General features: G+C 42.0%; 1 protein-coding gene across 5 annotated transcripts in view; it reads right to left on the minus strand.

The window, feature by feature from the left end:
* The window catches only part of eps15l1a (epidermal growth factor receptor pathway substrate 15-like 1a), a 305,470-nt gene that overhangs the window by 270,918 nt on the left and 13,189 nt on the right, over positions 1–21,363 (minus strand). For 4 of the 5 annotated variants that reach the window (XM_047373746.1, XM_047373743.1, XM_047373738.1 and 1 more), the window contains exons 2-3: positions 713–757; positions 501–590 (exon numbers count right to left, since the gene is read on the minus strand). The exons of the other annotated variant lie outside the window; for it this stretch is intronic. In XM_047373746.1, coding sequence (XP_047229702.1) covers positions 501–590; positions 713–757 — 135 coding nt within the window. The remainder of the gene's footprint in view (positions 1–500; positions 591–712; positions 758–21,363) is intronic. 5 annotated transcript variants of the gene reach the window in all.

Genomic DNA, 21,363 nt, shown 5'->3' on the forward strand with positions numbered 1-21,363 from the left:
CTTTTAAGAAGTATTGACTCCTCAAAAAACTGTATATTGACAAAAGTATTTGTTTGTACATTTGCACATTAATTTTGATGACATCCTAGTCTTAATCTATAGGGTCTGATTTGTTTATACTGTAAATATCCTCCATAAGGCTTAGGAGTGTGTTCATAGTTAGATGACAAAACCTGAATTGCAGCCTCTGCTCTAATTCATCCTGAAGATGTTTAAGAAGGTTGAGGTCAGGAATGGCGCAGGGAAGTCAAGATTCTCCACACCAAACTTTATATAACCACAGCCATGGGATTGGAACACTGGAATTCACTGATTTGGTGGTGTGACCCAATACTTATGGTAATATAGTGTAAAACTATCCTAGGCTAGAGTCCAGTAATATGTCATGGCATATTTAGAGAAACGTATCTAATGTTTGTTAAAGGTGCTATCTGAGGAGCGTTTATTGCACTCCAAATGTGTGTTTCCATTGACTGTTGTCACAGCAGAATGCAGCGTACCTTTCCCAACGTACTGTCAGGTAGTCCAGACGTTTTGAGAAAGAGCGCCGCTTCTGTCGGTCCTACCCTGCTGGTATTGTCAGGATCCACCTTAAAAAAAAAAAAAGACATGCAGTGAACTTTTTATTAGTCATGTAAGCTACCTCCTTATTTAATAGAAGTATGAAAGAAGTTTAGTAGTATTACTGTATGTGTGGGGTCATTTATCTTACCTGTCTGTAGAAGTTCTCATAAACAGGGTTCCCACTCACCACCACCTATATAAATGTTTTGACAATCAATAACCACAATCAAAGTGATATGTACTGATAACATGTAATTTGTCTCCATTCCATTTTGTTCAAACTGAAAGCTACCATCAATAATCTGCACCCTGAACTAAGAAGAATTAAATGCTGGATGAGGTAGAGTTCAGTTTAGTTGCCTTCATGAACAATAAACATATAAATCCCAGATGTGTTTTAGATGACGTAAGACAAACAAACATCATCCTGGATTATTTAGCACACAAACTGAACCTTGCATATTCTGCAACATTAAAACCAAAAACTGTGTATATTATTGGGATATTATGCGTTAAGCCTGCGTGGAATATATAGGAAAAATATTAGGACTGCACAACATGCGGGAGACATGTACAGGTCCTTCTCAAAATATTAGCATATTGTGATAAAGTTCATTATTTTCCATAATGTCATGATGAAAATTTAACATTCATATATTTTAGATTCATTGCACACTAACTGAAATATTTCAGGTCTTTTATTGTCTTAATACGGATGATTTTGGCATACAGCTCATGAAAACCCAAAATTCCTATCTCATAAAATTAGCATATCATTAAAAGGGTCTCTAAACGAGCTATGAACCTAATCATCTGAATCAACGAGTTAACTCTAAACACCTGCAAAAGATTCCTGAGGCCTTTAAAACTCCCAGCCTGGTTCATCACTCAAAACCCCAATCATGGGTAAGACTGCCGACCTGACTGCTGTCCAGAAGGCCACTATTGACACCCTCAAGCAAGAGGGTAAGACACAGAAAGAAATTTCTGAACGAATAGGCTGTTCCCAGAGTGCTGTATCAAGGCACCTCAGTGGGAAGTCTGTGGGAAGGAAAAAGTGTGGCAGAAAACGCTGCACAACGAGAAGAGGTGACCGGACCCTGGGGAAGATTGTGGAGAAGGGCCGATTCCAGACCTTGGGGGACCTGCGGAAGCAGTGGACTGAGTCTGGAGTAGAAACATCCAGAGCCACCGTGCACAGGCGTGTGCAGGAAATGGGCTACAGGTGCCGCATTCCCCAGGTCAAGCCACTTTTGAACCAGAAACAGCGGCAGAAGCGCCTGACCTGGGCTACAGAGAAGCAGCACTGGACTGTTGCTCAGTGGTCCAAAGTACTTTTTTTGGAAGAAAGCAAATTCTGCATGTCATTTGGAAATCAAGGTGCCAGAGTCTGGAGGAAGACTGGGGAGAAGGAAATGCCAAAATGCCAGAAGTCCAGTGTCAAGTACCCACAGTTAGTGATGGTCTGGGGTGCCGTGTCAGTTGCTGGTTTTGGTCCACTGTGTTTTATCAAGGGCAGGGTCAATGCAGCTAGCTATCAGGAGATTTTGGAGCACTTCATGCTTCCATCTGCTGAAAAGCTTTATGGAGATGAAGATTTCATTTTTCAGCACGACCTGGCACCTGCTCACAGTGCCAAAACCACTGGTAAATGGTTTACTGACCATGGTATCACTGTGCTCAATTGGCCTGCCAACTCTCCTGACCTGAACCCCATAGAGAATCTGTGGGATATTGTGAAGAGAACGTTGAGAGACTCAAGACCCAACACTCTGGATGAGCTAAAGGCCGCTATCGAAGCATCCTGGGCCTCCATAAGACCTCAGCAGTGCCACAGGCTGATTGCCTCCATGCCACGCCGCATTGAAGCAGTCATTTCTGCCAAAGGATTCCCGACCAAGTATTGAGTGCATAACTGTACATGATTATTTGAAGGTTGACGTTTTTTGTATTAAAAACACTTTTCTTTTATTGGTCCGATGAAATATGCTAATTTTGTGAGATAGGAATTTTGGGTTTTCATCAGCTGTATGCCAAAATCATCCGTATTAAGACAATAAAAGACCTGAAATATTTCAGTTAGTGTGCAATGAATCTAAAATATATGAATGTTAAATTTTCATCATTACATTATGGAAAATAATGAACTTTATCACAATATGCTAATATTTTGAGAAGGACCTGTAATTGCAACACTATTGTTGAATATTGGGATGACAATTTAATTTACTGTTAAACCAAATGTTCATGAGTCTTTTCTTTTTTTTCCTTGACTGCAATTTTTCCACTACTGGCTGTGAGCTTTTAGAGAGCACCCAACTGTCCAAATATATTATTGCCATGCAAAGTGTGAATGCATGGCACTTGAAATAACTCCTGTATTTGATGAAATATGGCATCCAAGCAGGGCTTTACAATTAGATATTGTAATCATTGATTTTGCAATGGCCCTACAAATTAATAAATCCAGCTCTAAACAAAAAAAAAGGATCTCAGACAGAGCATTTATGGCAAGGACATTTTAATTTTAATTTTTAATCAGTTTGAGCAATTCTTAAATTTAGTATTATTACTAGGTGTTTTTCAAGATTTTATCACTCTCTCACCACCACACACAGAATTTCCTATACAGTAAATCAAATGTCAGAAACAAATTACAGTCTGCCAGACAAAATGCACCAAGCATTCGGAGCGCTGTGCATTTATGACTGTTGAAAATACTGCCAAGCTTTATACTGGACTTTGAACTACAAGTAGCTTATTTTTTTAAGGAAGTGTCTTAGTTCATCTCTTCTATTTATTCATGAAATACTCACATCATCTGCTTCAGATAATATTCATTAGGGATGCCAGTTTTCAATTAATGAGTTAATCTAAAGTTTATTGATCTTATCGATCAACTAAAATTGATAAGATCAATAATATTTCTTTAAAACCTGAGTTTAAGCTTGTATCAAAAGGGTCTTTCCATAATGTGAACGGATATATTTTATACAATATGCTGAACTTAAATACTGACTGAAAAAAAAGAAATGTGGTTTTCTCATACGTTATTAAACTTAGAGAAATTTATGAAATATAACAAAACAGAATCCTAGTAGGTTACTTAGGGCTGGGCAATATAGAAAAAAAACAATTCACAATAATATTTTTCATATTAGTTGATATCGATATATATCACGATATAAAACACTCGCTCTCGACTGGGATTGTAAAGTTTTACATTCTGCATGCTCCAGTGTGTGGCACTGATTCGGGTGGTAAAACATGTCGGAACCTGCGCTTAACGTAATTTGTAGTGCACGCTACTTTGTTTTTTTGTCCAACTTTAAATGGCCAAAATACATCCACTCTACTAAACTGCTCAGACCCTACTTGTCAACGATGTCGTTCGCTGGGTCTTTTCTTCTTTCGGGGAATTAATTTTTTTAAATCTTTTTTCACTGATGTCCTACATGTTACCTGAAGTAAGAGGCTACAGCTGCACAAATATTAGACATTAGCGCGACTGGCTGCTAATGTGCAGTATGCGTCAACGTAACTTTGCATGGCTCTATTCCAACCACACAATTGGTCCAGTGCGGAGCAACTCCTATTATCATTGGCTATTCATCTTATCTGTACATTGAAGATCTATATCGACCCCCTTCTCATATGTCTATCGAGGAAAATTTATATTGAGATGTATATTACTATCATTTTATCGCCCAGAATGAATAGAATAAAATATGTGAAATACTTCTAATCCCCAAGTATAAAGAGATGTATAACTATCTTTTAAAAACAGGGTAACGGGCACAGCGCTGGTGGTGTAGGAATTAAACGCGCGACCCGTATACAGAGGCTTCAGTCCTCGATGCAGTCGTCCCAGGTTTGAGTCCCTGCCCCTACGGCATTTGCCGCATGCAGCTATATTTCCCACTTTGTATCCTGGGGGGTTGAAATGTCCTTGCTTTCCCTGGTCTCAGACTCAGCAAACTAAGATGATAAGTTTGATGAACGACCAAAAAAAAAAAAAAAGTATAGTTTAATCATTTCATCTTAAAAACGCAGTCTTCCTCACTAAATACTGATCCTAAGTTTTACCATGGTAATAATTGAAATAAATAATGGTTTAATCCCTCCAATAAAAAAAGCCAGTTCATGAGGGTTAAAAATTTGTCTCAGCAAGCCCACAGAACTGCAATGTACAGATGTGCTCAATAACCAATATAATGATTTATCTGCTACACCTTTGATTGCCCAACACAACATAACACATAACTGTACAGGTGGAAAGAAAATGATGCATGGTGTAGGTGCTGCCCATTACTTTATAATTTTAAGACTTCTTAGAAAATCAACTAAAGTCTTTTTAAACAAAGCTGCATTACAGAACAACATCTTCTGAACAATAGACCAATAGATAAGCTTTCAAACAACAATTTCTTAGTGTTACAGTGTTAGGAATAACCTTTATTAATATGACTGTTTTTCCCATTATTACTATAGTGAAGTAAAATATAAGTTCTAAAGTTTCCCTTTTGTTACAATAGGATAATAATGCTCACAGACATACCATACAAGGATAAATGGCCCAAGGTTTGTCATAAATGACCTGAGGCTGAGGCACTGGGTTTCTAGAATTGCGCCGCTCAAGGTGGCAGCAGGTTGGAGTAGCTCTGTTACTTTTGATTCTGATTTATTCTTTTTTGGGAACTATTCCTCTTGTGGTGGATACAGTTGATTTTTTTTGTATGACTGTCCACTCCAGTGTCGGATGCTGCGCAGGTTGGAGAATTTTTCTTAATACTTTCTATTTTTGAACATTTGTTATGATGCATTGCCATGGCAACGGGGTTGTTTCTTACAACCGGCAGCAGCTGATTAATATCTCAAAAGCTCAAATAATACTTCAGCTACAACCCCAAATCCCTGATGAGTTGAAAAGGAGACGCCGTGGATGCAGAGCAGGAGCTAAGAGAAGAGAGAGAAGGAGGAAGTTCAAACCATCTCTTCCGTCAATTTTGATGGGCAATGTGAGATCGTTGGGAAACAAGTTGGATGAACTCCAAGCCCTACAAAGGACCCAGCCAGAGTACCGGGCATGCAGTATCATGTGTTTTACTGAGACATGGCTGCAGGATCATATCCCCGACTCCAGCGTCTCTCTGCCGGGCTTTTTAACCATACGAGCAGACAGAGATTTAAAGAGGAGCGGCCAATGTAAAGGAGGTGGACTGGCAGTACTTGTGAACAACAGATGGTGTAATCAAGGACATGTTACTGTGAAGTGTCATCTCTGCAGTCCAGATATTGAACTGTTGGCAGTAAGTTTTCGTCCATATTTACCCAGAGAGTTCACCAGTGTTATTTTGGTAACAGTTTACGTTCCACCTTCCGCTGTTGCTGACACTGCATGTGATGCCATCAGCTCAGTTGTTGCTAAGCTACAGACACAAAACCCCAATGCTTTTGTGGCAATTTCTGGTGATTTTAACCATGCTTCACTCTCTGCTACACTTCCAACGTTTCAACAATTTGTCAGCTGCTCTACCAGAGAAAACAAAACATTGGATTTGTTTTATGCAAATGTCAAGGACTCATACATCTCTACAGCACAACCTCCTCTAGGCAAATCAGATCACAATCTTGTTTTTCTCTGCTTGAAATATAAGCCCCTTGTTCAGAGACAACCTGTAATAAAGAGGACTGTGAGAAAATGGTCACAGGAAGCTGAAGAAGCTCTGCAAGGTTGCTTTGAGGCTACAGACTGGGACGCACTGTGCCACCCACATGGAGAGGACATCAATGCCATGACTGAGTGTGTAACCGACTATATAAACTTCTGTGTAGATAACATCATCCCCACCAGAACCGTGAGATGCTTCCCCAATAACAAACCTTGGATCACCAGTGACCTGAAGGACCTGCTTAACAAGAAAAAAAGAGCCTTCAGAGAGGGAGACAGAGAATTATTGAGGAGTTTACAGAAGCAACTTAAAGTCAAGATAAGAGACAGCAAGGAGGTGTACAAGAAGAAGCTGGAGAGCAAGCTCCAGCAAAGCAATATAAGAGATGTGTGGACAGGGATGAAGAAGATCACAGGCTTCAAGCAGAAAGAAGATCAGACCGATGGAGGTCTGGACAGAGCCAATGAACTGAACACATTCTTCAATAGGTTCAGTTCAGAAACCAGCTTCGCATCCTCCTCTCCTGCTCACAGCCAAATAGACATCTCACCCTCCTTTCACCCACAGGACCCACAGCTGTCCAGTAACACCTCACATTTTTTTATCTTCCACCTCAGCCCTAGACCCTTCTGCTTCTACATGTTTGCCTTCAACCATATCAGAAGATGCTGATGCTTCCTTTGCTTCCCCCTTCCACATGTGTGTCTCAAGACGTCAGGTGAAGAGACAACTGGAGAGACTGAATAGGAATAAGGCTGCAGGTCCAGATCATGTCAGCCCTAGAGTCCTGAAGGCCTGTGCAGAGCAGCTCTGTGGGATTCTGCAGCACCTCTTCAACCTTAGCCTGGCCCAGAAGAAGGTTCCGGTGTTGTGGAAGACCTCCTGTCTTGTTCCGGTACCAAAGAAAACTCACCCATCAGTCCTCAATGTCTATAGACCTGTTGCCCTGACATCTCACATCATGAAGGTCCTAGAGAGACTCCTGTTGGCCCACCTGATTAAGCAAACAGTAAACCATCAGGACCCCCTTCAGTTTGCTTATCGCTGTGGAGTTGGAGTTGAAGATGCCATCATACACCTGCTTCAACAAACCCACTGTCATCTGGACAAAGCCAGCAGCACTGTGAGGATCATGTTCTTTGATTTCTCCAGTGCATTTAATACAATCCAACCTGATTTGCTTTGTCAGAAACTCCAGAAGACTCAGGTGGAAGCCTCAACAATCTCCTGGATCAAAGACTACCTGACAAACAGACCACAGTTTGTGAGACTGAAGGGTTATGAGTCTAACCAGGTAGTCAGCAGCACAGGAGCACCACAGGGGACTGTACTCTCACCATTCCTTTTCACTCTGTACACCTCAGACTTCCAGTACAAGACAGACTCCTGTCATCTGCAGAAATACTCGGATGATTCTGCAGTTGTGGGGTGGATCAGAGATGGACAAGAAGCCGAGTACAGGAAGGTGGTGGACCGCTTTGTGGCATGGTGTGGAAACAATCATCTCATTTTGAACGTGACTAAAACAAAGGAGATGATTGTAGATTTTAAGAGAAACAGGAATAAGTCAAAAACTATCCATCATGGAAGAAGTGGAGGTGGTGGAGGAGTATAAATACCTCGGTGTTCACCTGGACAACAGACTAGAGTGGAGATGCAACTGTGAAGCCATCTACAAGAAGGGACAGAGCAGACTGTACTTCTTGAGGAAGCTTAGGTCCTTTGGTGTTTGCAGCAAGATGCTGCATATCTTCTATAAGTCTGTTGTGGAAAGTGTGATCTCTTCTACCATCATCTGCTGGGAAAGCAGCATCAGAGCCAGGGACTTAAAAAAACTCAACAAGCTGATAAAGAAGGCTGGCTCTGTTTTGGGGACTCCTCTGGAACCTCTGGAGATCATTGTGGAAAGAAGGATTCTTCATAAAATGAAGAACATTATGAAGAACCCTGAGCATCCTCTTCATGAGACTGTTGTACAACAACAGAGTGTCTTCAGTCAGAGGCTTCTTCAGATCTGCTGTAAGACGGAGCACTACAGGAGATCCTTCCTGCCCACAGCCATCAGCATCTACAACGGCTCTTTCAGGAAACCTTCATAATATGAGCTATAACAACATTTAATTTCCCTTTGGGATTAATAAAGTATTTTTGAATTTAATTTAATTTAATTGATAGTGGAGCAGCTGGTATAACTGGTTTGATTAGAAAGCCACAGCACACTTAGATTAAGTATGGACACCTGCTACTGCACAGTCTAAGAGATAGACACCACAATGGTGACATATAGTTTACTGATAATCACTGAGGGAGTGCACATCCATTGCATTGGAGTGCCAGATATAAAAACTATATGTGACCTTCTATGGAGGCTCTTCATCATCCTTACACAGTCGGCAACGGTCCGAGACGAGAGCCTCAGCGCTGATCTCTGTAAACATTCCTCTGCCTTAATTTAGATTAAAGGAGCTAAAAGTTAGAAACTGGTTGAGATTCGTTTATTTTAAGAGTCTTTAGATAGAGTGTGTGATTGTTTCCAGGGTCCAAGGACCGGAGGGGCTCCGAGGCGTCCGACCGCCAGCAGGGTGCGGTAGCTCGGACAACAGTAACATTACAGAACCAACTGAACATGGCAAATGGACTGAACTTATATAGCGCCTTTCCAGTCAAACAGACCACTCAAGGCGCTTTACACTAGAGCCACATTCACCCAATCCCACTCACTATCGCTCACACATTCATACACCGATACGCAGATCGGTAGGCAACTTGAGGTTAAGTGACTTGCCCAGGGGCACATCAACATATGGCAGGAGGAAGCTGGAATCAAACCCACAACCTGATTGCAAGACGACTATCTTCCTACTGAGCCACAGTCGCCTATCAACATCTGTACAAGTAGTTTTTGTTAGATTGGCCTAAAAACGTATCGACCTTATCCAAAATAAGGAGGAGAGACAGGACATAGTAAAGCTTCCAGATAAGATGACCCCATGTAAAGATGCTGTTGTAGCACAGAAAATGTATGGTTTTATTTCCGTAACTTCCATGAATCACCAAACATTCATAATATTGAGTCGGTCCTTATTTTTCTTCTTTTGTGTTAATTGCAAATGCTTGCAGTTTTTTTATCCTCATGGAAATCTGCATTGCTTAAACTATTTTTCTGCCAGCATATAACTCACAGTGTAATTCTCTTCTTTATAAAGCTGCAAAACTTTTCAAGTAAATACCCACTTAAAAATGTTCAGCAACATATTGTTTAGACCATCGGCCCTCAACTACAGAATTACAGAATAAAAATGTAGCTCTGCAAGTCGTAGCTATTAATTAGCAGAGTCCTGCTGCAGTCAGATCTCTATTTAACGGCTCTCGTACAAATGAAGAGCGGAGTATCGGCTAAGTGTTTCACCGAACAGATAGGTTGAGAGACAGCAGGAGACAAGACACGCTCTTTGTTACTGCGCTTTCACAGTGAACGTCGGTGTAAGGATACACTTATAGGACACTTGGATCCTTGGAGATTTAGTAATTCAAATGCACAAATTACCCAATTCTATGACATTCCATGTTTTTATTCATCATATTCCACAATGCAGCCCATATTTTCCACCCTCTGGCCTGGGTCGGAATTTATGTGCCGTTCAGTTTGGATGCAGAGCAGAGTTTAAACTTTGAGTAAAGTCTTCTAGACTCTTAAACCCCTCACATTTCTTCTCCTTCACAGTCATGCAGTATTTTGTGTTGGTCTATTATATAAAATCCCAGTAAAATACATTGAAGTTATCAACTATAATGTGAGAAAATGTGGAAATGTTAAAGCAGGATCAATACTTATGCACGGCCATGTTTGCAAGGTCCATTGATCATATAGGACCTTTGGCTTGTTTTGTATATCACCTACTCATGCTGACAGCTTCATGTTTTGATTTTTCTGACACTCATAAAGCCTTCTCCAAATAAATATATGGTGTTTAGCAGTGATTGAAATGTTTTTGACTAACAGTGAACACCGGACTTAGCTGAATGTGGACACATTATAAATGGTGCATGTAGCTGGAAAATATGGAAGCAAATCGTTACCATATTTCAAATGAAAAAGCATTTTCAGAAATGCTTTTTCATTTTAAGAACGTGGCAGCATTGTTTGACTCATAAATGAAATTAGTAATCAATCATCCTATTTGCATTTTAATTTTCTTCTTTAAGACTGCTAATTCTTTCACTTAACTAAAATGAAAAAGACATTTGAGACTTATTTTTCAAAATGTACCCCAGCAAATAAATACCAAAATTCAATTTGAAATGTAAAATTTGAAAATGAAAACGCATTTCAGAAATGCTTTTTCATTTTAAGAACGTGGCTGCATTATTTGACCCATAAATAAAATTATTATTCAATCCTCCTATTTGCATTGCATTTTCTTCTTAACGACTGCACATTTTATGCCATAATCAAAAAGAAAACAAAGCAGACATTGCTTTTTCCTTTTCATGGTCTGCCCGCAAAGTACTGCCCAGAACTCGAAAAAGCATTCCGAGGGGCGGGCGCAGCAGAGTGACATCAGCAGCCGCTCTTCCTCAGCTCCCTGCTGACTGAGCTACCCATCTTGTTCGGTAGGTGGCGCTGTGCACGTCTGCATTGCATTACATTGCAAACGTGGTGAGAAATTGATTTAATTGCCAGTGTGGGTCTGACTATCAGGACACAGAGTAAGCAACCACAATGACCAAAACAGTGGCAGAGCTACTGCGGAGGCTGCTGCTGCTTTAGAACAAGTTTCTTGTTCCAACGCACCTGTGGCAACGCTGAATGCTCCTGAGCGCTGTAACACTGCTCGAGATAAGGTTTTAGCAAGAAAAGCTAGCAAAATAACATGCATGTGTGAGATCGGTTTTTTATTAAGATGTCATGTCAACGAGATACACTGTTGTTGAGTGTTAGGGCCCGCCAGACAAGTATCAGTGATTTTTTTGTTTGTTAACTGAAGTTACAGTTACAGTAGATTATAATTAAGCAACCATTTGTTTCAACAACTAACTTAAGTGTGAACAACAGCAAGTCTGACATCAGTGTGTAAGCCTTGAGCCATTAGGCTACTAACAAGCTGCAGTCAACAAAGACCCTTGTAAAATTTTATGTTTTATACTATTAATTCAACATGATCTTGATGATGATAGAAATTAAATTACACCATGCAATCTTACTGTTCTGCATTAAAATGTTAAGCAAAAAATATCCTTTGATCAAAAAAAATGTATATGTTTATCTCACCATTTATGTTTGTACAGTACAGACCAAAGTTTAGACACACCTTCTCATTCAAAGACTTTTCTTTATTTTCATGACTATGAATATTGTAGCTTCACACTGAAGGCATCAAAACTATGAATTAACACATGTGGAATTTAATACTGAACAAAAAAGTGTGAAACAACTGAAAATGTGTCTTATATTCTAGGTTCTTCAAAGTAGCCACCTTTTGCTTTGATTACTGCTCCGCACACTCTTGGCATTCTGTTGATGAGCTTCAAGAGGTAGTCACCTGAAATGGTTTTCACTTCACAGGTGTGCCCTGTCAGGTTTGATAAGTCGGATTTCAAGCCTTATAAATGGTGTTGGGACCATCAGTTCTGTTGTGCAGGAGGTGGATACAGTACAGAGCTGATAGTCCTACTGAATAGACTGTTAGAACTTGTACTATGCCAAGAAAAAAGCAGCTTAGTAAAGAAAAACGAGTGGCCATCATTACTTTAAGAAATGAAGGTCAGTCAGTCCGAACAATTGGGAAAACTTTGAAAGTGTCCTCAAGTGCAGTCGCAAAAACCATCAATCGCTACAAAGAAACTGGCTCACATGAGGACCGCCCCAGGAAAGGAAGACCAAGAGTCGCCTTTGCTGCAGACAATAAGTTTGTCCGAGTCACCTGCCTCAGAAATCGTAGGTTAACAGCAGCTCAGATTAGAGAACAGGTCAATGCCACACAGAGTTCTAGCAGCAGACACATCTCTAGAACAACTGTTAAGAGGAGACTGTGTGAATCAGGCCTTCATGGTAAAATAGCTGCTAGGAAACCACTGCTGAGGACAGGCAACAAGCAGAAGAGACTTGTTTGGGCTAAAGAACACAAGGAATGGACATTAGATGAATGGAAATCTGTGCTTTGGTCTGATGAGTCCAAGTTCGAGATCTTTGGTTCCAACCATCGTGTCTTTGTGCGGCGCAGAAGAGGTGAACAGATGGACTCTACATGCCTGGTTCCCACCGTGAAGCATGGAGGAGGATGCGTGATGGTGTGGGGGTGCTTTGTTGGTGACACTGTTGGGGATTTATTCAAAATTGAAGGCATACTGAACCAGCATGGCTACCACAGCATCTTGCAGCGGCATGTTATTCAATCCGGTTTGCGTTAAGTTGGACCATCATTTATTTTTCAACAGGACAATTACCCCAAACACACCTCCAGGCTGTGTAAGGGCTATTTGACCAAGAAGGAGAGTAATGGGGTGCTGCGTCAGATGACCTGGCCTCCACAGTCACCGGACCTGAACCAAATCGAGATGGTTTGGGGTGAGCTGGACCACAGAATGAAGGCAAAAGGGCCAGCAAGTGCTAAGCATCTCTGGGAACTCCTTCAAGACTGTTGGAAAACCATTTCAGGTGAGTACCTCTTGAAGCTCATCAGCAGAATGCCAAGAGTGTGCGGAGCAGTAATCAAAGCAAAAGGTGGCTACTTTGAAGAACCTAGAATATAAGACATATTTTCAGTTGTTTCACACTTTTTGTTCAGTATATAATTCCACATGTGTTAATTCATAGTTTTGATGCCTTCAGTGTGAAGCTACAATATTCATAGTCATGAAAATAAAGAAAACCCTTTGAATGAGAAGGTGTGTCCAAACTTTTGGTCTGTACTGTATGTTTATGTACAGGTCCTTCTCAAAATATTAGCATATTGTGATAAAGTTCATTATTTTTCATAATGTAATGATGAAAATTTAACGTTCATATATTTTAGATTCATTGCACACTAACTGAAATATTTCAGGTCTTTTATTGTCTTAATACGGATGATTTTGGCATATAGCTCATGAAAACCCAAAATTCCTATCTCACAAAATTAGCATATTTCATCCGACCAATAAAAGAAAAGTGTTTTTAATACAAAAAACGTCAACCTTCAAATAATCATGTACAGTTATGCACTCAATACTTGGTCGGGAATCCTTTTGCAGAAATGACTGCTTCAATGCGGCGTGGCATGGAGGCAATCAGCCTGTGGCACTGCTGAGGTCTTATGGAGGCCCAGGATGCTTCGATAGCGGCCTTTAGCTCATCCAGAATGTTGGGTCTTGAGTCTCTCAACGTTCTCTTCACAATATCCCACAGATTCTCTATGGGGTTCAGGTCAGGAGAGTTGGCAGGCCAATTGAGCACAGTGATACCATGGTCAGTAAACCATTTACAAGTGCTCCAAAATCTCCTGATAGCTAGCTGCATTGACCCTGCCCTTGATAAAACACAGTGGACCAACACCAGCAGCTGACACGGCACCCCAGACCATCACTGACTGTGGGTACTTGACACTGGACTTCTGGCATTTTGGCATTTCCTTCTCCCCAGTCTTCCTCCAGACTCTGGCATCTTGATTTCCGAATGACATGCAGAATTTGCTTTCATCCGAAAAAAGTACTTTGGACCACTGAGCAAAAGTCCAGTGCTGCTTCTCTGTAGCCCAGGTCAGGCGCTTCTGCCGCTGTTTCTGGTTCAAAAGTGGCTTGACCTGGGGAATGCGGCAGGAGAAAAGAGGTAAGACAGATATGAGATTAACAGAAAAAACTTTACGAACCCTCAGTGTACTGTTACCAAGTTATAAATTGACTCTAGCAATGATGTGTTTGTTTTGAATCATGAGAGACTCCATTTTAGGAAAAGGAATGATAATTTTAGTTACCTGTAGCTTTTCTAAAACATTTTCTTTTCATCTTAGAGCAAAGGTTTTTCAGGGACTTACTGAAACAGTTATTCTGTAACTGAACTCCCAGTCAACATCAGCCCTTGGCCTTCTGATTCAGTTTCCTGACCAAGTGTGTGACACAGGGCAATAAAGTAATTAGAACTCTCTCAACCCCTCCAAAAAGAGGACATATATAGGTTCATGAACGGATGAGACCCCAGGGCCTGATGAATATCAACGTTTTTGCCCGTTTCTCATTGCTAATACGTGCTTCTAAAAGGAGATTCTAGTTTTTGTTTTTGGTAAAGTCTACAGACTCTACAGCGTCCCCATGTCAGACATCACTGACTTATGTCCACAAGAAACAGTGCAATGAATAGCTAATATGGTAATTGGACCTCTTTTTTGCATTTCAGAGTGCTGGCAATAAAAAACAGGTTTAGTTTCACAGTAGTCACAGAGACATCAGAGCTGTGTACATCATTGTCAAGTCTGGTACAGCTAAGAAAGGTTTAAACTTGTTACACTGAAAATACCAGTACTGACCAGAAAAATATGTCGGTGCATATTTCAGAAAACGAAGAAATTGCTCCATCTGCTTCTAATGATTCACAGAAGCACAATGACATCTTTAAAAGTAAGTAAGTAAGTATTCATCTTTAAGAAATCATTAAATGCATGTGAATGTTCTCTAATATTGTTTTATATATATATATATTGTTTCTTTCTCTTAGAACCCACCACTGATGACCTTGAGGATTTCATCTTGACTCAATCAGAATATGGTAAGTAATGTTAAATGCATCGATATTTTATAGTTAACGAATAAATAATATCTGCAGAAGCAGCCCCATGCTCTTTGCTCGCCTCCATTAGTAAACTGGTTGTTGCTGAGTCTTTTAGCAGCATTGATAATTAGAAAACATAGGTCAATAGAGCATTAGTTCAGACACAAACTAAACCTTTTTTCTACGGACATCTCACCCCCCACACCTAAATACTTTAGAAACATTGTGAGGTTATGTGAAAACAAGAGAGCATAACAGAGGACCCAGGACTCTGTACAGTTTATAGAGAAATGGTCAAAGATCCCTCTTTCTGTATGCAATTTCAGTTTTTGCATGAATACCTCCCTGGGCGAGCCCCTCCTGTGCTCGATTTACAATACAGGGTTCACAAAAATGAGGCAAAAAGTGATTTTTACCTTTTTTTTTAATTTTTTTTTAAAAAGGTAGAATCTCAGTTTTCAAGTAGGTTTCACATATCCAAACTGTGTTTTAATCAATCTATAATTTTTGTAAAATAATCATTTTAAACCCGTCTATTTTACGCTTGTCATGAAAGCTGCAAAATATGTTCTTTTTTTTTTTAGCCCAAAGGTATAAAGGTTTAAAAAATCTCAATTATTCAAAACAAATCTCTGTTCAGATTCCAGTAATCCAGTTTAGATATGATCAGTCCAGTTTCTTAGATTTTGAACTGGAGCTCAGCAAACACAGTCCACACTCCAAAATGAAATGGGGCACCAACTCTCTATTAACTGGATTTGATGATAACCAATAGAAAACTTGCATTGCCTGAAACACGGACAGACTTATGTTTCAATCTTAAGTTTTATAGTTGAAGGCTAAGTCATGTTCTACTGTCAAACATAGGTCACACAAAATATTAACAGCAATGGTACCAATTACCATAAAAATGGTTTTGCTAAACATTATTTCTTAATTTGGGATTTTCCCCCCACACTGAACAAGTACAATTATGTGGGCATGCTAACCAAAAGCTTAACTGTGCATTACCCTAACTGTAACCTTGCCACAGATAACAGAGACATTTAAAACTAATAATAAAGGCTTCTTTACACTATTGTAATGATTTGGGTGAGCCAAGCCTCCCTGCAGTTCCAAATTGGTGCACACTGAACTGGAGCAAAACAACACAATATCAAACATTATTTTATAGTTTTTTCCATTTATAATCTTTTGACACAAACGGTGAGAGGCAGGGATTTAGTTAGCTGTATTCTCTAATCACAACAGGCAGGAAGGCCTCACATTTCCCATCAGTTCATTGGTTCTCTCTGATCAAAACAAGGCCCTTCTGAGAAATCACATTCATGACATAAAGCTATGAAAAATGTCAAGAGATTTCCTTTTCAAAATTCAGATGTCATTTTGTACATACCATCCAGTTAGTGTTCAACACCTCATTTCCTGTTATAGAGCCGAGGACAGTAATATAACCTTGTTTCATATATCTCAGTTAACCCAACCCTTCCACTATCTGATGATGGCGCCGCAGATGGTCGCCTCGGCGTGTTGGTGCGCATTGTTTTGTTTTGTTTTTTGCTTTAAAACGGTCTTCTGTGATGGTACCCGGAGCTCTCTCACCAGAGAAGAACTCATGAACATCAGGGCTACTACACCAGAGGAGTTATTTCCCACTTTTCTGCCTACTGCTCTGGAATTTTTGGACATTCTGGTCAAAGGTGCGCTCACCTTTGTTCACGCGGTGAAACGCCGGAAGAGAGGGAAACGGGCTGGGGTGCTGGTACGTCTTCGCCAGCGTGGACTACGAACACCGTTACCTGGAATATTTCTCTCTAACGTGCGCTCACTTCCCAACAAAATGGAGGAACTACAACTGTTGTTGGGGAAAAACAGGGACTTTTATTCATCGGCAGTTTTGTGCTTCACGGAGACGTGGCTGTGTGGATTAATACCGGACTCTGCGCTGCAGCTGGCAGGATTCCAGCTCTACAGAGCGGACAGAGACACGGAACTCTCCGGCAAAGCGAAAGGTGGAGGAATCTGTTTTTACCTCAACAGTGGTTGGTGCAACGACGTGACAGTGATTCAGCAGCACTGTTCTCCAGACCTGGAAGCCTTCATCTTAAACTGTAAGCCTTTCTATTCCCCCCGTGAGTTCGCTTCGTTCATCCTGGTCGGTGTTTACATCCCGCCGCAAGCTAACGTGCAGGTCGCACAGCGCATGCTCGCCGACCAGATACTGAGTGTGGAGCGGACCAACCCGGACTCCTTAGTTATCGTCGTTGGCGACTTTAACAAAGGTAATCTCACCCACGAACTCCCCAAATACAGACAGTTTATTAAATGTCCGACCAGAGAGGACAACATTCTGGATCACTGTTACACCACCATCAGAGACGCTTATCACGCCGTCCCACGTGCTGCACTGGGCCAATCCGACCACATCATGGTCCACCTGATTCCTGCATACAGGCAGAAACTAAAGCTCTGCAAACCTGTTGTGAGGACGACAAGGAAGTGGAGCAGTGAAAAGAGGCCAAACGACTGTACTCTGAGAAGCTCCAAAACCAGTTCTCAGCCAACGACTCTGCGTCTGTCTGGAAAGGGCTCAAGCAAATCACCAACTACAAGCCGAAAGCCCCCCACTCCATCAACGACCGACGCCTCGCCAACGACCTGAACGAGTTCTACTGCCGCTTTGAAAGACAAAGGAACAGTCCTGCAACCATCTCCCACGACGCCCCCCAACAGCTGCAGCCACAATCCACCACCCCCATCTCTCCAACCTCAAGAGGGGTCTTGGCACCTCCAACCCCCACCCTGAAGTTCCCCCCCACCAGCCCCCTACCCACGCCGAGGACGGCTCTTTCCATCCAGGAGAGGGACGTCAACAAACTCTTCAGGAGACAGAACCCCCGGAAAGCTGCTGGTCCGGATTCTGTCTCACCAGCCAGCCTGAAGCACTGCGCTGATCAGCTGTCTCCAGTCTTCACAGACATTTTTAACACCTCACTGGAGACATGTCATGTGCCAGCCTGCTTCAAGTCCTCCACCATCGTCCCTGTTCCCAAGAAGCCAAGGACCACAGGGCTTAATGACTTCAGACCCGTCGCCCTGACCTCTGTGGTGATGAAGTCCTTTGAGCGCCTTGTGCTCTCACACCTAAAAGACATCACCGACCCCCTCCTTGACCCCCTGCAGTTTGCCTACAGAGCCAACAGGTCTGTAGATGATGCAGTCAACCTAGCCCTTCACTTCATCCTCGGGCACCTGGACTCCACAGGAACCTACGCCAGGATCCTGTTTGTGGATTTCAGCTCTGCCTTCAACACCATCGTCCCAGTTCTGCTACAGGAGAAGCTCTCCCAGCTGAGTGTGCCCGACTCCACCTGCAGGTGGATCACTGACTTCCTGTCTGACAGGAAGCAGCGCGTGAGGCTGGGGAAGCACGTCTCTGACTCCCTGACCATCAGCACCGGTTCCCCCCAAGGCTGTGTTCTCTCTCCTCTGCTCTTCTCCCTGTACACCAACAGCTGCACCTCCAGTCACCAGTCTGTCAAGCTTCTGAAGTTTGCGGACGACACCACCCTGATCGGACTCATCTCTGATGGTGACGAGTCTGCGTACAGATGGGAGGTGGACCATCTGTTGGACTGGTGCAGCCAGAACAACCTTGAGCTCAACGCTCTAAAGACAGTGGAGATGGTTGTGAACTTCAGGCAGAACCCAGCCCCACCTGCCCCCATCACCCTCTGTGACTCCACAATTGACACTGTGGAATCTTTCCGCTTCCTGGGAACCATCATCTCCCAGGATCTCAAGTGGGAGCCAAACATCAGCTCCCTCATCAAGAAAGCCCAGCAGAGGATGTTCTTCCTGCGGCAGCTGAAGAAATTCAACCTGCCAAAGACTATGATGGTGCACTTCTACACAGCCATCATTGAGTCCATCCTCACTTCCTCCATCACCATCTGGTACGCCGCTGCTACAGCCAAGGATAAGGGCAGGCTGCAGCGTGTCATTCGGTCTGCTGAGAAGGTGATTGGCTGCAGTCTACTGTCGCTCCAGGAACTGTACACCTCCAGGACCCTGAAGCGGGCAGGGAAGATTCTGGCTGATCCCTCCCACCCCGGTCACAGACTCTTTGAGACTCTCCCCTCTGGCAGGAGGCTGCGGTCCATCCGGACCAAAACCTCACGCCACAAGAACAGTTTTTTCCCATCTGCCACCAGCCTGGTTAACAAAGCCCGGAAACCACCCTGACACTGTCCCTTTCCCCCACACCCCCCCTTTTTTTGCTGACAGGACACTTGTAACTTGTAACTCTATGAGTTACATTAACGCTCAGCTTGGACTCCTGCTTTACTTGCACTGCTTTACTTGCACAATGATCACCTGCACTGTTGTATTGCTCTTGCATCTTATACTGCTCTACAGGTCCTTCTCAAAATATTAGCATATTGTGATAAAGTTCATTATTTTCCATAATGTCATGATGAAAATTTAACATTCATATATTTTAGATTCATTGCACACTAACTGAAATATTTCAGGTCTTTTATTGTCTTAATACGGATGATTTTGGCATACAGCTCATGAAAACCCAAAATTCCTATCTCACAAAATTAGCATATTATTAAAAGGGTCTCTAAACGAGCTATGAACCTAATCATCTGAATCAACGAGTTAACTCTAAACACCTGCAAAAGATTCCTGAGGCCTTTAAAACTCCCAGCCTGGTTCATCTCTCAAAACCCCAATCATGGGTAAGACTGCCGACCTGATTGCTGTCCAGAAGGCCACTATTGACACCCTCAAGCAAGAGGGTAAGACACAGAAAGAAATTTCTGAACGAATAGGCTGTTCCCAGAGTGCTGTATCAAGGCACCTCAGTGGGAAGTCTGTGGGAAGGAAAAAGTGTTGCAGAAAACGCTGCACAACAAGAAGAGGTGACCAGACCCTGAGGAAGATTGTGGAGAAGGGTCGATTCCAGACCTTGGGGGACCTGCGGAAGCAGTGGACTGAGTCTGGAGTAGAAACATCCAGAGCCACCGTGCACAGGCGTGTGCATGAAATGGGCTACAGGTGCCGCATTCCCCAGGTCAAGCCACTTTTGAACCAGAAACAGCGGCAGAAGCGCCTGACCTGGGCTACAGAGAAGCAGCACTGGACTGTTGCTCAGTGGTCCAAAGTACTTTTTTTGGATGAAAGCTAATTCTGCATGTCATTCGGAAATCAAGGTGCCAGAGTCTGGAGGAAGACTGGGGAGAAGGAAATGCCAAAATGCCAGAAGTCCAGTGTCAAGTACCCACAGTCAGTGATGGTCTGGGGTGCCGTGTCAGCTGCTGGTGTTGGTCCACTGTGTTTTATCAAGGGCAGGGTCAATGCAGCTAGCTATCAGGAGATTTTGGAGCACTTCATGCTTCCATCTGCTGAAAAGCTTTATGGAGATGAAGATTTCATTTTTCAGCACGACCTGGCACCAGCTCACAGTGCCAAAACCACTGGTAAATGGTTTACTGACCATGGTATCACTGTGCTCAATTGGCCTGCCAACTCTCCTGACCTGAACCCCATAGAGAATCTGTGGGATATTGTGAAGAGAACGTTGAGAGACTCAAGACCCAACACTCTGGATGAGCTAAAGGCCGCTATCGAAGCATCCTGGGCCTCCATAAGACCTCAGCAGTGCCACAGGCTGATTGCCTCCATGCCACGCCGCATTGAAGCAGTCATTTCTGCAAAAGGATTCCCGACCAAGTATTGAGTGCATAACTTTACATGATTATTTGAAGGTTGACGTTTTTTGTATTAAAAACACTTTTCTTTTATTGGTCGGATGAAATATGCTAATTTTGTGAGATAGGAATTTTGGGTTTTTATGAGCTGTATGCCAAAATCATCCGTATTAAGACAATAAAAGACCTGAAATATTTCAGTTAGTGTGCAATGAATCTAAAATATATGAATGTTAAATTTTCATCATGACATTATGGAAAATAATGAACTTTATCACAATATGCTAATGTTTTGAGAAGGACCTGTATATTTACTCTCACTCACTTAAAACTGTGCACATATATTTATATTATATTGTAGATATGTTTATACTGTTTAATTTGTACTGTATTGCACCGACTACGCCAAAACAAATTCCTTGTATGTCCAAAAACGTACTTGGCAATAAAGCTTTTCTGATTCTGATTCTGATTAACAAATTGCATATTATCAATCAATCAATCAATTCATCAAACAAACAATCAAACAAACAATCAATCAATCGAGTGGTTTACATGTGATACAGTGTATCTGTATTATTACCTGATTACTTATTTCAGGAATTTGGCTCTTGTTATCTATAGTCAGCCTGATTTTTCAGATATGCAAAATTAATTTTCTCTG

Source organism: Girardinichthys multiradiatus, chromosome 9, assembly GCF_021462225.1.
Source record: "Girardinichthys multiradiatus isolate DD_20200921_A chromosome 9, DD_fGirMul_XY1, whole genome shotgun sequence".
Taxonomy (NCBI): domain Eukaryota; kingdom Metazoa; phylum Chordata; class Actinopteri; order Cyprinodontiformes; family Goodeidae; genus Girardinichthys; species Girardinichthys multiradiatus.